Genomic DNA, 18,231 nt, shown 5'->3' with positions numbered 1-18,231 from the left:
TATTTTGCCATGGAAACCTACTTTTTTACCCAAAATTTTTAAAAATTTCCTTAGATATTAAAGAGAGAAGATGAAGTAGAGATTCTAGAGAATATGCTCATCAATTTAGAAGCAAGAAAATAGTAGATGAAAGTGGAGAAAATGAGAAGAAAAAGGAAGGAAAGTGGTGAAGATGAGAAATGCATGGAAATGAAGAAGAAATGAAGAAATTCTTGACAAAGGACGTAAGTTTTATACTAACCCTATTTGTATTTCAGTAGATTGAGTTAAAGATGTTTTGAGTGAGATGTATAAAACATGTATTTAATCTAAATACTAGAAATAGAAAGTATTTGATGAAGAATAGAGACTTAAAAATGTGATTTGTATGGTGAAAAGTACTAAGATTAAGGAATGAATGTGTAATCTACACATAAACATAAGTGTCTAAATTGTATAGTAATCAAAAGTATGACAATTACGTGTGAATGAATGAAAGATAGTGCAAAGAACCATGGAAAAAAAATATTTTTTTCATTAAAACAGTTTGGACAGCAGCTGTGACTTAACTTTGAAAATTCACCAAAAATTATAGAAAATTTAGTTAGAGATTGAATTAATATGTAATTAAAGCTTATTGAGTCTAGTTTCATATGGAAGAAACGGTGAAAGAAACGGAATTTTATAGTTTTAGATATATTAATTTTCGTGAAATAAGGTCGGAGTGGATTCAGGTTCCCCTATTCTGACTTTGGAAAATCATAAAAAATTGTAAAAAAAATGATTAGGGTTTTAAATTTATATTTTTAAATTCTTAATGAGTCTATTTTCAAGAGAAACAAACATAAATATCATCCAAACCTCGTACTAAGAGATAATTAATTTTAGTAAAGAAAGGTTGAAGCTGTCAAACAGCAAAACAGGGACAAATTTGAAGAATTTACTATACTTTTGGCTAAGTCATAAATTTTGAAATTTTTATGGGAAAAATATATTTGAGTCTAGTTTCAAAAATATCAAGCGGATCTTTATTTCAATTCTATAGCTCAAGATATAAATAATTTAGTGACTATGACTCAAGTGGACAACTTTGATATGAACACATAAGTAAATAGTGGAATTATAGATAATGGTACATATAAGCATGTTATATACTAAAAGTTAAAGATTCTAACAAATATACACATAAGGATGTGGAATGGAGAGGAGGAGGAGGAAAAAATATGAATATATATAGTAGATGAATTTGAAATGTTTGAAATGGTTGTAAGTGATGGAATGATTAAAACATGTGAGTATGTTCAAACGAATTGATAAAATAACAAGTGAATAATTGTTAATTGATGTGATATTGAATTCTTTGTTAAAATTTTATGAAGAATTAAATTGATTGGCATAATTTAGAAATAAATATGAAATATCGTAAAGTGGGTAAACTACTTTTGAAAGTGCAAGTCCTCCAATGGTTTTATTTGTAAAACTTTAATATTTGTGTTAATTTTATATACTTTGTTATATTTGATTGAATATCATGTTTTTATGAGGACTTGATATTAGAAATAGATGTAAGTGGATGATATATAAAATAAAGTGGCGGTTATGATATCTGAATATATATTCAGGTAATGATATATAAAAATAAATAAATAAAAATAAAGCACAGAACTTGTAAGAAAATGGAGATGACGTCAAGATGACAAGTTTTGCCATGTCACGACGTGAAAACCCAACGTCGCGACGACAATTCAAAAATTTTTATGAACTTTACAGTTTGGCCTTTGATCAATTGTGGATATTTTAATGAGCTCCTTTAACTCATTATTAGTTTTATCGTAAATTCAATTATTACTAAAATGAGTTAATGATCTACATTAATTAAATAATATGATAAATTAATCTGAAATTTTCAGTAGTTGCTTTGGCAACGAATGTGACATCCTGATGCTTTGACTCGACGATCAGATCGAGTATAGGGGTGTTACAACATGTTTTAAATAATATTGAAAATATTATAAATAACTAGCAAAAGTTAAATTGAAGAGTGGCGAGGATGAATGCATCTAACATCCTCTACATCTAAGGGGGTGATAATGATTCTCAAAATTGCACATCCATAGTGGAGTGACGTGGGTGGTGAGATGCCAACTGTTGAGCTCATCCACCCCGCCTCATTCCATATCCATCTCTAATCTAGATTCAAATGTTTGATTGAGTTGATGTCATGAGTTAATCAAACAATTACTTGATTAAAAAGTGTTAAAAAAACACGTTCCTTTTATAAAATAATAAATATTATAATAATATTTTTTATATTATTACATTTTTATATCAAATCTATAAAAAAAAATCTAAACGTAAACAAACTCAAACCTAAAACACTATATACCATCAACTAAAACATCATTTATATATATCACCGAGCGAATCTAAAAGGGTTGGCATGAGCTCATTAAATTTTTAAAATTTTAAATTAGTGAAGATGAGATTATACTTTGACCCCTAAAATGATAAAATTTTAATTTGATCCTTTAAAATTACAATTTTATCATAAAATTATAATTTAATTTCGACCCTAATATTTTTTTTTAGCTTCACCCTAGATTTCACTGGTATTCCTTAATTTTAAATATTCTAAACTTACCCTTAGGAAAAGAAGAAAAAAAGAAAAAAGGTATTATGAACTCGTGTCTTTTATACTTCCACTTGTTGTATGGTCAAACTTTGGAGCTATCATTTATCTATAAGAGTCACTCTTATGAAAAAGGCATGCCTAGCGGTCTTAGGTGATAAAGGTCTATTGAGCCTTGGTCCAATTGAAAGTATATAAATTTAGGCATTTTTTATTATTATTTTCAATACTTAAATTTAATTTCTCTTCCAAATAATGTAACGCACCATTCATTAATAATTTTAAATAAAGACAACACTAAAAATAGGAACAAATTTTAATTCTTCTTCGCTCGACAAATTACTTCTTGATATTTTAAATTTTATAAGATTATAGCTAATAAGATAATAAAATTTATGGTTTGACCCCTCAAATATTTACAATTTTTTGAATAATTTTTTCTACTCGCATATTTATTTTATCATGAATCTTGGCAGAAGTGAAGATGAAGCCCAATAACCTAGGCGAAAAAAACAGAAGTTACTAAACAGTGTGGGGGGGGGGGGGGGATTTGAAGTTCTACTTTTCACTAGGTTGATATTTTGAAGAAGAAATTAAAAAGAGGAGAAAGTGAAAGAAACATAAAAATGAGTTCACTGTCAAAATCACGTACCTGTTACCACGTGAAGGTGGCACAACACTAAGAGTTCCCCATCTGCTCACATCCCACGACCTCACTGTTTTATTCACACATTATCCCACTTCAAATGTTTGAAAGAAATGCGAATGCCCTTTTTTTTTCTTTAACACCATTTCTGATTAAATGCAGGAGTATTAGGTAACCCTAATTATGCCATTCTTTTCTGTATAATTACAAGTGTCTTAAAATTGTTTTACAATTTAAATTTAAATTTATTTGGATCGAAGTGGTATTTTGATAAAATAAGAGAATTTGAATTTAGTTCAAGTACTTGCGGAATAAATGAAACCAAACAAAATTGTCGAAACCATTTTGAAATCTACTTATTATTATTATTATTTTTAAATTAAAATGGAGTCGTCACCAATCTTTTTTTATTTAGGTGTGATCGGGTTACCTTGAAATTCGATTATTTTAATAAAGATTAAATTTACTAAAATGACGATTTTTGGTCTACAAACCCGGGAAATGGGTTCGGGAGTCGGTTACGCATGAGAAAGGATTAGTACCCTCATAATGCTCAAAATTGGTACCTAGTTGATTACTTGATGTCTTAACATCGAGACTTGTGAATTTGAAAAAAATGCCTTCGTATTTCGAGTTAATCGGGAAGAAAATCATGCCCCGTAAGTTAGGACACGATGTCTCAAATTCCCGAAAATAAGAATGCTCATTTTTTAATTATTGCCCAAATCTTATATATTTTATTATTATTTCTTCCAAAAAAGAGAAGGGACGTTCGATTATTTTGGTTCGAGGAGAAAATCGTACCCCGTAAGTTAGGGGCACAATTTCTCGAATCCTCAAAATAAAGAATATCGCATTAGTCTTTATTCTTTTATGCGCTTATGCCGAAAAACGGATGTATGTAGCAATTGTTTACAATGTACGATAATGGAGAAAATTATGGTAAAATAACATAAATAATATGACAATAATATAATGAGTACAAATAAAAAAATAAAAATTATTCAATTAATAATATTATCTAATAATACTAATAATGAAATAATATAAAAATGCATGATAATAATAGAATTACGTTCACAAAATATTGGTTCTTTGAGCGAATTTTAACAAAATTAATATTAATTAACAACAATAATTACTTAATAATGTTATTAATATCAATAATTAAAAGTAAGGATCAAAATAAAATAATCGAAAAATCGACGGTAAAAAAATGAAAAAACGGACTTAATTAAATGAATGTAGGATTAAATTAAAATTCAAACAAAACTTAAAGCACAAATTGCCAAAAAAATAAAGGAAAAGGGGAATAAAGGACTAAATTAAAAATATAACAAAACTAAAAGCCTAAATTATAAAGAAATGGAACTTAAAAGATTAAATTAAAATAAGATAGAAAACTTTAAAGGGTGAAATGGAAATTATCCCCATCATATTGACATGTGTCACTCCTCAAGGGGTTCACAGTGGGTCAGGGGACTAAATTGCACATGAATTTAAATTATGGTGGGAAAATTAAAACAAATAAAATGAGCAGGACTAAATTAAAAGGATGAAAAAAAGCGGAAGGACCAAAGCTAGAAAAATCCCTTTCCTTCAAAAACACGCGGATCCTAGGGGGAAAACGGGTCAATTTTTGGGTTGAGTTTAAAACAAAATTTTTTGGGGGTTTCTGAAGCCAGGCCAAAACGATGCCGTTTTAATATGTCTATATAAGTTAAAATTAAAAAAAATCATTTTAGCCTGTTATTTAAAAGAAAAACTTTATTCTCCTTTTTTTTTTTCTCTGAAGTGGCTTCAACTCAGGCCACGAGCAGGCGAATCTTCTCCGTTGTCGCCGGTCATCGGTCACCGGCGACGGAGACCGCCGCCTACGGTGGTCAAAAATCGCCAAAAAAATTCCCTGGAATCTTTTTTTCGCGCAGATCTCCGATCTGGAGTCAGAATCGCTGAAAACTTGGCCAAAATCCCAAAAAAGGAGAGAAAGCTTTCGATTTCTACTTTCTCTGACGAGGCGCAAAATAGGTAAAGTTTCTCCTTTTTTTCTATTTTTTGTTTCAAAAAGAGAAAAAACCAAAATAAATTAACAATAATAAATAATAAAAATGTTACCTTTTTGAACTTTGTAGTATTTTTATTTCGATTCTTCTGATTTTTTGTATTTTGATTTCGTTTTTTTGATTTCGATCTCTTCCATTCTTTTTCGTGTTACAAAGATCGGTTTTTATAACCGAAATAATACTACAATATATGTTTTTTCGATTGCTTGTTTCTGCTTCTTTTCCTTTCTTGTGTTTCTTGTAGGGGCGGTGGAAGTCAACGAGGTTGCTGCTATCGTTTTGGTGAAGGGGGAAGGTTTCGGGCCCTGCGTTTGCTGACATGTCAGGGAGCGGCACGGCAGGGGGCCAGGGCAACTAGGGTTTCTGAAAAAAGTTTAGGTTGTGGGCTGTTGGGCTTTGTTTTTGGGCCATTTTGTAATTGGACTTTTAAGAATGGACTTTTTTTTGTTTAGTTTGGGTTGGGCCGGGCAAAATTGGGCTGTTACAAAATCGCTTTATAGAGAATAGAGATGAATCATAAATTATTTGGGGTCAAAGTGTAATTTTACTATTATACTAACAAGTAATTTCATAAAAAATTAAGGGACTCAATGGAAAATCTACCATTTGGGAGGGGGCAAGGTCACACTCTACCCATTTGTCTTCATCCCTGTTGGGAAAAAGTCCACTCCCACTTATTCTAGCCATTTATTGGTAAATTCACAATCTTTTAAGGAACCACTATCACAACTAATGATGGCAGAATTGAATTGGATTGGCCGGTTGAATTAATTGAATAAAAAAATGATGGTTCGATCAATTCGACTAATGGCATAAAATTATATATAGATTAAATCGTTTGTGAAATGGGAAAAAATTGAAAATCAAGACAAAAAAATGGTGGTTGATCTAACTTAATTTTTTAAAAATACTTTTAATTATTGTTGAATTAGCAATCGAAATAGTGGTCTAACTAGTTCGACCATCGATCCAATTTTCAAAATATTAATAATAACAATGCCAATTAGAAAAATAGTAATCAATAAGGCCATGGATTAATGAGGCTTGAGGCTCTAGGAACTTTGGGATCTCGGCTTTGAGTCCCAATTTATGTAAATGTGTAGTTTATTCAGGTTATATTAAAAAATAAAATATTTTGGTTTGATTTCTTGTTCAACAAGTTTTATTGTCGGTTCGTACTTATTCATTGTTGAACTGATTAGATATTATTCTTCGAATCGGTACTGAAGATAATTTTCGATTCAATCAATCTAACAGATTAGTTTAATATATCATTACTGATTCAAACTCTAAATTTAATGATGATGATAATAATAATTGTCTATACCGATTCATTGTTTAATCATTTCGATATTTTTTAATCATTTCGATACAATTTTATGGACTAATACTCGAAGCAATTCCCGATTCAATCTATCCAACTACTCATTTGTACTCTAAATTTAACGAAAAAAATTAAGAAAGTGATGGGGATTGAGGGGGTATTTTGTCAGCAAGAAATTCCCATCTTTGAGGTGCTTGAGCCTCCTCAGAATTGTAATTCAATTCCCTCATATTCTCTCTCTCTCTCTCTCTCTCTCTCTCTATCTATTGCAACAGAGACAACTCTGCTACTATAGCCATAGAGAGTACATCATCTCTGCTGTCTTTCTCATGCTGTAGTTAAACTTTGCTTGTGAAGGGTAAATACAAACCCCTTCTCTCTCTCTCTCTCTCTCTCTCTCTCTTTCTAGTTTCAATCACCCAAAAATGGACACTCAGATTTTTCATCCACATGCTTAGTTAACTATCTCTATAAACTGAGTGAAAAAAGAACAAAAGAAGAAATCAAAACAAGCATGGGGATTGAAGATATTGAGTACTTTTATTTCTCTCACAAAACACTGAGTCTTCATTTGCAGAAAATAAAACCATAATTAGACTATCCTTAATGGTGCATGTGTCGTATTCTCAAATCTAGTTTCTAATAGGGTTGTTTCTAGCGGTGCGATTTCAAAGCTTCTTTTTTTTTTTTTTTTTGGCCTTTTCAAATGTATCCTTCAAACAGCAATGGCAGCAGTGAAGAACCAATTAATGACCATTCGTTCTTTCATTTCGTAATGGATTCTAAACAGGAAGATCCTTCTTTTGGTTTCTTCAATTTCCCCTCTCCGTATTATAGTCAATGTGAGCTTGAACAAGTGTTTCAAGACCAAGACCATGATGTTTTCCTTCACCAACATCATGATCTATTGTTTCATCACGAACAAAACCACCAGCCATTAATGGCTGATTCGGTTTCGGGCACCATTGTTAACGTGCCTGCAACTTCAGCCGTGGACTGCACCAAGAAGAAGAGCAACAATCATAATGCCGACACTGAAGTAAAGCAGCAAAAGCGGTCGTCTTCTAAGAGAGACCGACACAGCAAGATCAACACGGCGAATGGACCAAGAGACCGGAGGATGAGGTTGTCCCTCGATGTAGCTCGTGAGTTCTTTGGTTTGCAAGACATGTTAGGCTACGACAAAGCTAGTAGGACCGTGGAATGGCTGCTCATACAGGCGAGGCACGAAATCATGAAGCTAGCCAGAACCCGTGTTTCCCATAATAATATCAACAGCGTTGCAGCAGCGGCGGCGGCGGAAGCGGCGGCTGTTGCAAAGAGTCCATCTTCAACTTCCGAGGGTGAAGTGGTGTCTGCTTTAGAAGGTACCATCTCTAAAGGGAAACCTACAGAGAAAACGGTTAAAAAAACCACTTTCCAGTTCCACCCTCTTGCAAGGGATTTAAGGGAAAAGGCAAGAGCAAGGGCAAAGGCAAGAACCAAAGCAAAGAACATGTGGAATCAAAAGCTATGTTGTAGTACTGATGAGACCAAACTCAGTTCATGGTGGTCTTTTCAGACAGGTGAAGAATCTAGTATCCAACAGCACCACCACAACAAGAAGATCAACCCTTCTTTGCAACAGGTTGCTGGTGGTGATATGATTGATGAATCTTTAGCAATTATTAACAAATGGAACCCCGATTCCATGTTCAATTGTCTACAAAACTCTGGAATTAACCAAGAGGTAAGTACTAATTAGTCCCTTTATAACATAGTTTCTTTGATCTTATGTTTGTCAGCTGCTAATTCTAGAACCAAACCTAATTATAACAAATGATATAATTTGACAGCATCAGATCACTGGCTTTCTGCCCTTTGGCAAACCATGGGAAGGCTACAACAATAAAATTTAGAGGCATGCACTTTGTTATTGCTGACTTTCTATATGGTATGTACTATGGTATGAGCAAGGTTTTTTAAAAAAATATTTATTTGGGATTTTTATTGTGGACTCTTTTAATGATTGTTGTGTGGTGATTTATCATTTTAGGATGATGTTATGCAATTCCCTTGTTTATGTTCAAAGTAAGTAAAATATAGTATCTTAATTAGATTCATTGTAAAACCTTAATTTCAGCAATGAAGATCAACATCTTTTGTATGTTATTGTTGTTGTTGTTTTCAAACCAATTGATCTAAAACTTGCTCTGTCTCTTTAGTGTTTGTTCATTGGTTTTGCCTTATGTTGGTGGTGAAGTAAGCTTTTATAGGAAATGGTTGCATACATAGGGTGGGTTATGGGATCCACTATGGCCTTACAAGCAATTTTCTTCCACTTTCAGGCCATGTTTTTTCAAAGCCTAAACAACATATCCATCATTCATCTCATAATATGAAGTAGAAATTATATATAGGGATATCTTCATGTATGATGGAATATTATAATATAGTGGACATCATGACTTCAAACAGTACAGCTCAATGTTCCTAAACTTAAGCATATACAATTGCATGACTTTGTGAATTTAATACTTGTAGAGATTAATTCTATTGAAATCTAAGCTATGAAATAATAGAAACTTTAGTGGGCATCCTTTTTGTGCATGCTTAGATGGTTCATTACCATGGAAGTACTATGAAACTCACTCTTTATGATAATTTCTCCTACAATTTGAAGCTAAATTAGGTTGATTTTCTGCAGCATATGATAAACTTTGTAAGTTGTTTTTACTTTGTTAGTGGAAAATTTTTAATTATTTTTCAATCTATGTAAGAGTACATCAACATCATAAGTGTTTGAATTTAGCATAAGTTTTTAATCATTGAATTCCCTCAAGATCAGAGAAGAGACAAGGAAAAAGAATATTAGCTAATAAGTCTGACTTAGGACCTCGACACTTATAAGTGTTAAATACTGCTTTATTTAGTTAAGCTTGAATTTGGATCTCGACTCCCATTAGTTTGACTCTTTCCTCTTACTTATTCATTTTTTTCTTTTTTATTTTATATGTATATATACATAATATATAACATAAAATTTAGACTATAAACTCAAAAATTAGAGAAAACTATTGAGAGCTTAGTTTTATTTATAGATGAAAGCATGAACACTTAAAATACATACAATGCTACATGGGAAAATAATTGATTTTATGATTTTCTTTGCTTTATTGTGTAGGATAAATTTAAGCTATTCGGAATGATCATAAAAATGAGAACAAAATAAAAGCTTTCAAATATTTTGAAAAGTAACCTAAAATAGAATTTTGGTGTAGTTGATTATAATTACATATATGCGATATATTTGGATAATTATCGTAATTAGTGAGTACTATTAAATTGAACGTAGTTGAAGTGTTACGATAACAATTTTTAATTCTTAAGGAAGGAAGAGGATTTAAGTAATTGCGTGAGTAATTATATTTAAAATCAATTGCACTTTTCAAATATACACATACACTATTTAAGTTTTAAAATTTATTTTTATACAATAATATTATTTTTATTATTTGACATATATTTTATTTTTAAATGTAATTATATGTTATTTCATTAATCTTGTTTACACGAGAGATAATTTGACCTACTAAATATTTAACTAAATTACATAATATTTATTATTAATTAATTATAACCAATCGATGATGATAATGAGTATATATTAAATATTATAGACGGAATAGACCAACAAATATAGAATGCCAGCGTAATTAGATAAAATTTTATTAGTAATCGTATTGTTAATGTTTTCTTGGACTTACATAATAAATATATACAATGATTGATTTTAAATATTGTTACTTGTTTAGAGAATTTGTTTTTCAAGTATTATTGATGGTTTTTTTGTATAATTAATATTATTTTTAGAATTTAAAATATATAACTTTAAAATTACAATTTATATTATTAAATATGATATAGAGAATTACAATATAATTATACTTTGTTAGTCAAATACGTCTAGAGAAGTAAAATTCTTTACAATTACAACAATGTGTAATTATTACCTAAACAAAACCTATGAAACATGCGTAATTCTGGAAAATAGAGATATTTTTATATTTATATTATGAGAAATTATAAATATTGAATTGAATAATTAATAGAAAAATTATTAATTTGATAAATTAATTTCTTTATTTATTAAATTCAATAAAATAAGGAAAATTATTAAATACAAGTAGATTTTAGACCCCAACCTGATTTTATTAACAATAATTATTATTAATTAATAAAACCTGTCTACTGACACATACCAGAAATGTCATAACTGGTAATAAATGCCGAAGAGAAATAAATGATTTGGAAAATGCATACATCATAACAAGAAGAATTTTTCATTTAAATGACAAAAGCAATCACTTGACTATTCGATGGGAAATTAAAAGCTAATAACAAAAGCTTTACACTTACCAAAATAGTCCACCCATTTTTTATTTTTAAAAAATCATTTTGGAAATTGAGTCAATTTTATCGTAGTGTATATGATTTTTTATGCATCAAATCAATTTAAATCAATTAAATTCAAATAATAATAATAATATAAACGTTGAATTGAATTGGTCTACCTCCACGTGGCAGGATTAAAATCTTTGTAAATGATTTAAATTATAATAATATTAATTAATGAAATTTGAATTGTATTTTAATAAAATTTATAAATGTAATTTTATTTATTAAATATTATTTTGTCTAATAAAGTAAAATTAATATATTTTTATATAAAATTTAAATAATATCTTAATTAAAATTTATTACTTTTATTTCACTTAGGAATGGAATTAATTTTATTAAAATTTGGGATAATTGACTATTATAGACAATTAATTTAGGAAAGAATGCACTTTAAATATTAAGATGTTTGTTGATATAGACGGAAAGTTGTTATAGAAAATAAAAAGAAAGCATAAAAATCGGTTTTACAACAAACTTAATTGTTATAATGAAATGTTGTTAAAGGAAGTTATTGTTAAAGAGTGAACCGATTGTTTATCACTTTTAACCAATTATTTATTATAAAATCACTAGTAAATTATTTTCATAATTAATTATTACACATAATACGATTTGAATGAAAGTAATTCACCCTAGTTCATAGGAACAAATCTTAAAATTATGCATGAACTTTTATTCAATGTGTAATTTGATACATGGACTTTAATTTGGTTAAATTATACATATGGAATTTTTATTGTGGTTCAAATGTATAAATGAAACTTTAATTTTGGTTCAATTATATACATTTATTTTATATTGGATAAATATAATTATTTGTGTATATAATATATAAACATAAAATGGCATTATATCAATAATTGTGTTAATAATTTCTGAGAATTAGATCAAATTAAAATTTTGTGTATGAAATTACACAAAATCAAAATTCATATATAAAATTACACATTAAATCAAAATTCATATATAATTTTGAGGCTTATCCCTATTTCATACAATCATTATTTTCTTTCCTTCAAAAAAAAAACTCTCTTAATATACCCCACATAAATTATAAATAAGTTCCCCACCCTCCCATGGATAATTAGTATAACAACCCAATTTTCAGTAGTGTCGAACAAGTGATTTGAGATTACTAAATCCCATGAAAAATTTAGAAAAATTATTAATTATTAATTATTAATTATAAGTTAAGCGTGATTTTAGAAATATTTCAAAAATTTAGTGAATTTTGTGATTTAAAAGAAATTATTAGGTAAATTGGGTCAAAAGCGAGGTATCGAGACCTCGATATTATAAACTGAGCCGTAAATATTTTTATAAATATTTATGGAGTGTCATTAGGGTAGTATTAAAGTTTCGTTAAGAAATTTTAATGTTCCGATAGTTAATTGATTAAAAGGATCGAATTGAAAAAATATTCTCGGGACTTCGTTCCGATAAATCGAACTCGTAAATATTTATTATAAATATTACGAAGTTAGTTGTGTAGTTAGTTAGGTTTTAATTAAGTGAATTTGTCTAAATTGAGGTTAATTATAAAAAATTTAAATTGTAATAAAGATAAAAGTTTAATTATAGATTAAGAAAAATTAAAGGGATCAAAGAAGCAATTATGCCATTGCTTAAAGTTGAGGCTGTTTAACATTGAAAAATGTAAGATATTTTAATTTAAAATATATATTATATTATATTTACTTAATTAATAAGTATGTTTTATTTTATATTATTAATATATTATTATATATATATATAAAACAAAAGAAATAATAGAAATGAGAAAGAAAGAAACAGAGAAGCAAAACGAAAATTGAGAAAGAAAAGAGAAAGAAGAAAAGAAAGAGAACACGCCTTAGGGGTTTCAAAAGTTCCAAATTTAATTGGTAAGTTAATTTAGTCTCTTTTTTGTAATTTTGATATTTTGGAATCCTAGAACAAAATACTATTTGATTGAAGTTGAAATTTTGAAAGTTAGTAAATTTTAGATATTGTTTATGTTGAATAAATTGAAGAATTAGGGATTAAATTGATTGAATTTCAAGTTAGAAGTTAGTAAAAGGTTGATTTGTAAAATAAAACATAAGTTTTGAATTAATAGGGACTAAATTGGGAGAATTTTGAAATTAGGGATTTATGGTAAAATGAAGAGTTAAAATGAGTTTATAGTAAGAATTAAGAAAGAATATGGAGTTAGATTGGGAAAATAAAATTAGTATTGATAAGGGATTAAATTAGAATTTAGGTAAAGTTTAGGTATAAATGAAAATATTTTGATGAAATTGTGTATTAATTATTTTTAATTATTTAATTACGTTGCTAATGTTGTGTAAGAGTCATTGTCCGAGAGAGGAAAGGAAAAGGTGGACAAGGAGTGATTCGAGAAAATTTCGGTTCCTATTACCATAATTCAAATTTAATTATTAATTGTTAAATTTTAAATTAATACACTTGATAAGCAAATTGAGGTAAGTATCATGATTGAATTGAATGATAAATACGTATTGGTATTGAATTTATTAATAGTAATTGTTGAATTTTGAACAATATGTTTAATAAATAAAAATAAGGTGAATATCGATATTGAATTAAATGATATTGAATTGTTTGTGAATTGAAATAATAGATGTTTTGAATTGATTGAATATTTGAAATTGTTGTGGAAATGAATTCGAAATTGGAAAAGTAAAATAATACCCTATTAACTTATCGGACTAGATTGGATACAAATGGCATGCCATAGGATTTGTGATGTGATGAGGAGATTTGTAGTTCGGCCGAGAAGATGATTATGTTAATATATGTTTCGGTTTATCCGAAGAGGCATCTAATGCCTTATTGGTGTGTTTGGGAGGATATGATGTACTGGTGTGTTAAGGAGGATTTATATTATTTCGGGTGTGTTAGGTTGGATATTCTGGTGCATTTGGTTGAATCCGTGTATCCGTCAAGGTCCGAGTCTTGTTAATAGGGGTAAATAATTGAAATGAGAATTTTTGAATAAGTGTGATTGATTGAGCTATGGAAAGAAATGAGAAAGTGAAATTGTGAATTGATATGTGAATTGGAAATCGAGATATGAGATTTGAAGATATGAACCCAAAGTTCATGATGTGATTAAGAGTAAATTTTTGTTATATGATATTAGTGAGTAAAATTGCAATAGAATTGATATTGAATATAGTGATAAATTGAATGAATTGTATATGAATTAAAATGAACTATTGGAATGAGATGTGAAAAATCCAATGAAATTGACATAGTGAAATATTGCTTATTGTTATTAATGATCAAGTTGATTTAAAGTATGAGATAATTAATGAATAATTGTAGACATAAAATAAAAATGTATATAATTTATCGATTAATGTTATAAATTTGAATTATGGTAATATCACTGAGTATACCCATACTCAGCGTACGGTTGTTTTCATGCGCAGGTTAGTAGAAAACCAGTGACCGGTCTAGCATCCAGAGCAATCCCGACCTCAGAGAAATTTTAGTGATGTACCTTTCTTTTGATAATGTGGCATGTATCTAGGTGATGTATTGATTAAAGTACGCTATGTATGTTATTTACTTGTGAACTAGTTATAAGTTATCCGATATGTCTGGTAATGCTTCGTAACCTTGTTCCGACGACGGTTTAAAGTTAGGGGGTGTTACAATTAGGATAAAAATTGTTCCCAAAAAACACTAGGTATATAGAAAAGCAATAAAGCACCAAATGGTATAAGGGCATCTTGCACTAAATTGATCATATATTGAATAAAACTCACCATTGATATGCTACATTACAACAAAAGTTCTCTCCCCTACAATGAAGCAAAACATGTGGAAACAAAGGGTACCTTAGAGAAAATAATAGGAAAAATATTTAGGGAAAGGGGTGTTGTCATATCTCAAGTGTATGGTTGAAAATGAGAAGAGGGGCAAAAATAAAAGATAAGGAATAGGTATTCCATACATGAAAAAAATCGTGCTCTAGCTTACTTTTTTTCTTTTAGTCATACGTGTATAAAATTTTAAGGATAATGAATGTTGTCAGAATCGGATAAAATTAGTTGAATTGAGAATTGAAATTTTAATCTATTAAATTGGTAACATATAATTGGAGATAACTTGGATTATTTTGATCCAATAAGAAATAGGAAGTCAAGAATCAAAAAAGTTGTTGAAAATTAGAAAGAAAAACCTCTGGTTTTTATATTTTATTTTAATATAAAAATCTGAATTTTTGGTTCAACTTTTTTTGTGTAAATATACATTTGATTTAAAATCTAAAATTTTTATATAATTTTAAATAATAAAATTGGAAAATAAAATCTAAATCCTTCGACCCTTAAATAAAAAGAAAAGTGTGTCACACTCAAACCTATATCCTCCTAGTTGTTGCAATAGCAACAATGACAATTAAGCTAAAACTCGATCTGCTTATATCAGTATCATTTTAAACATGAGTAACATATGTATTTTATATTAGAGCAAAACATTGATTGACCATTTCCTTTAGCAATGAGAAAATTTGAAATATATAGAGAATTCAAACAAAAATTAATAGGCTAAAATTAAATGTACAAGTTATTCCATTCAATTCTTTTTATTATTATTATTTTAAATATTTGAATTTCATATTTATATTTAATATGCATATGGATTGTCAGCTTAGTAATTTAAAAAAATGTATATGGATAAAATTATTATCTTTTGAATATACAAGTACATGTTAGGCTTTCTTTAGATTGATTGTTGTATAATGAATTATGTAACACTAAATTATCGATTTGTTTTAATATTTTATATGATTATTTTATAATAATACATATTGCATCCATATTTTTGCATAGGAATTAAGATATATGACATACCAAAGTTGTAGCGACTATTGATGATTTGGTTCACTAAATATCACCCTCCAATATTTTGAAACTTTTTAAAAGAATAAGTAAAACAAATTAATTAACGGATTCACCCTCTTTCGTTTACATGAACAATTGAATTTACTCATCCTCGACCCAATCGACCAGTCTAATCCTATTTTAAAAAAACCATGCAATTACTGCCTCAAGTTCCAACTTAAGCCGAAAATTAGACACTACATCGCATTAGCCACCCTGAAATCACGGTATCTTTTGCATCCGTTTTATTATCTACAAACTCATATACTTGCAAATTTTGTTACCCGTTCATCCTTTCATGTCTGTGACTGTGAGTGACTTATACATGATTATATATTTGTTAAATAGCGTCGTCTGCTTAGCCTATATATGCCCTACAGACTATATACAATTTGAGAAAAAAAAAAAAGTTTCCGTTTTCTTTTTTACATCCAAAAGGCCAATGGGTGAATCTAAAGGTTAAAATTAAAATGAGAGTGAATAATCTGCCTTACAGACCTGAACTGGTATCCACCTATCCACACCCATGTGAAGATGAATAAGTGTTCTCTGACTGAAAAATAAAAGAAGGAAAAACAGCAAATAGTACTTTTGACCCTAAAGCCATTGATCCTTGTTTTGTTTTGCATTTTCTTTTTTACCATCTTCACCCCATAAAAGTTTTCTGAACTTGTCCTCAAATCCACCATTTTCACTTGGACCACCCACATTAAGTTCTTCTTGCTAAATAGGTATGTGGGCATCACTTCTAGTTAGGGTTCTTACAGGTCTGCTTAAATTTGTACAGCTTTGCCCAAAATGATGGAGCGGGAAGATATACACTGGAAAACCCTTCAAACCCTAAAACTGCTATTCCCAAATCTGTAACTTAAAAGCACAAATCAAGAAAGAAAGAAAAAACCCTAAGATTTTGAGATGACAGGTTGAATTTTTTGGGCATATATATACATTCAAAATCTGGCATTTTATACACCCCAAAGTTCTGGGTGTTGTTTGTGTGAGAGAGATCCTTTAGCAAACCCTAGTTTAAAAAAAAAACCTGAAAGACCCTAAAACCTAGAACATGCCGTAAGATCTGAATCATTAGGAGCACTTCTTGCGAAAAAGAAAACCCTAAGAGATAGACAGATAAAAGAAATGAAGTGGAGGCTGTAAAAGCACCAATGGAAGAAAAAGATGTGGAGTGGCTGAAGCAATTGTGATAGTGGAGAAGAAACCCCAAAGGGTGAGTCACCGACCAGACCAATCAAAAGGTAAAACTCTTGTAAAAATTAACAACAATTATGATTTTATAGCTTACAAACTTGATTTTTCATTCTAGGAGTATAATATGATTTTTCATTACACCCAACTATTTATTAGTAATACTTTTGTCTTTTTCATATTTTTATATCATCTATAAGTAAAACAATTATAAATTCAAAGATTAAATACGCGTTTAATAGTGTTCAAAATTATTAAAATACAAATTTATTACCACTCCACTTATATTCAAAGAAAATATTTAGATTGGACTAATGCCACCCGTCAATTGAGTCTTTTGTGAAATTAACAAAAATTCATTATTTTTACAGAGTAATAAATACTATTTTAAGATTATTTTTCCTTTTAAATTTTATATAAAACCAAGAAAATATATATATGATGAGATTTAAACCCAAAATATAATGATTTTCATAATCTCAATTTTACCACTATATTCACAATCAAATTTACTTTTTATATTAATTTATTGCATAATATTCTTAGTTAACTTGATGCACCAATGTCAATCTCTTTCTAAGTACAAATTAAAAGCATATTTCAGCAAAAGTCCAAAACCACACCCTTATCAGAAAATGTGAATTTGATGCAAAGACATCATCTCCAACCATGTGCTTTTTTGGTCTTCTCTTCAACCATTGTGCAACATTAATTAGATCCATGTTTCTAACAAATACACCCCATGTGACCAAATGCAACATTTGCATATTGGCAATAAGTGTACATCACTTATTAATTAAGACAACTTTGATTTTTTCCATTATGTTAATCGATGCTCTATCAATTGAACCAACCTATTATGACTTCCCTTGCATATGTCAACATCATGTTAATCCAACATTCGTGTTTACAGCAAAGCTTTCGTTCAAAGTCTAAAGTATTTTGCAATCATATAAATTTAATATTATGATTTTTTTTTCTCCTTTTTCTTATTACAAATCTGGGGAGGGAAATGAATGACAAAAGGTTTCAACCCTAAATTTTGAATCACT

At 29.0% G+C, this 18,231-nt stretch overlaps 1 protein-coding gene across 1 annotated transcript; it reads left to right on the top strand.

The window, feature by feature from the left end:
- The first annotated feature begins 6,906 nt into the window (after positions 1-6,906).
- Positions 6,907-8,786, top strand: LOC105762295 (transcription factor DICHOTOMA). Its single transcript, XM_012580166.2, has 2 exons — positions 6,907-8,370; positions 8,477-8,786. The coding sequence occupies exons 1-2, from the start codon at positions 7,348-7,350 to the stop codon at positions 8,537-8,539; spliced, it is 1,086 nt and encodes a 361-aa protein (XP_012435620.1). The 5' UTR covers positions 6,907-7,347; the 3' UTR covers positions 8,540-8,786.
- The last annotated feature ends 9,445 nt before the right edge of the window (positions 8,787-18,231 follow it).

The sequence above is a fragment of the Gossypium raimondii genome, chromosome 12 (genome assembly GCF_025698545.1).
Source record: "Gossypium raimondii isolate GPD5lz chromosome 12, ASM2569854v1, whole genome shotgun sequence".
NCBI classification, from domain to species: Eukaryota; Viridiplantae; Streptophyta; class Magnoliopsida; order Malvales; family Malvaceae; genus Gossypium; species Gossypium raimondii.
Note: the sequence above shows the minus strand (reverse complement) of the source record. Positions and strands in the feature narration are given on the sequence as shown.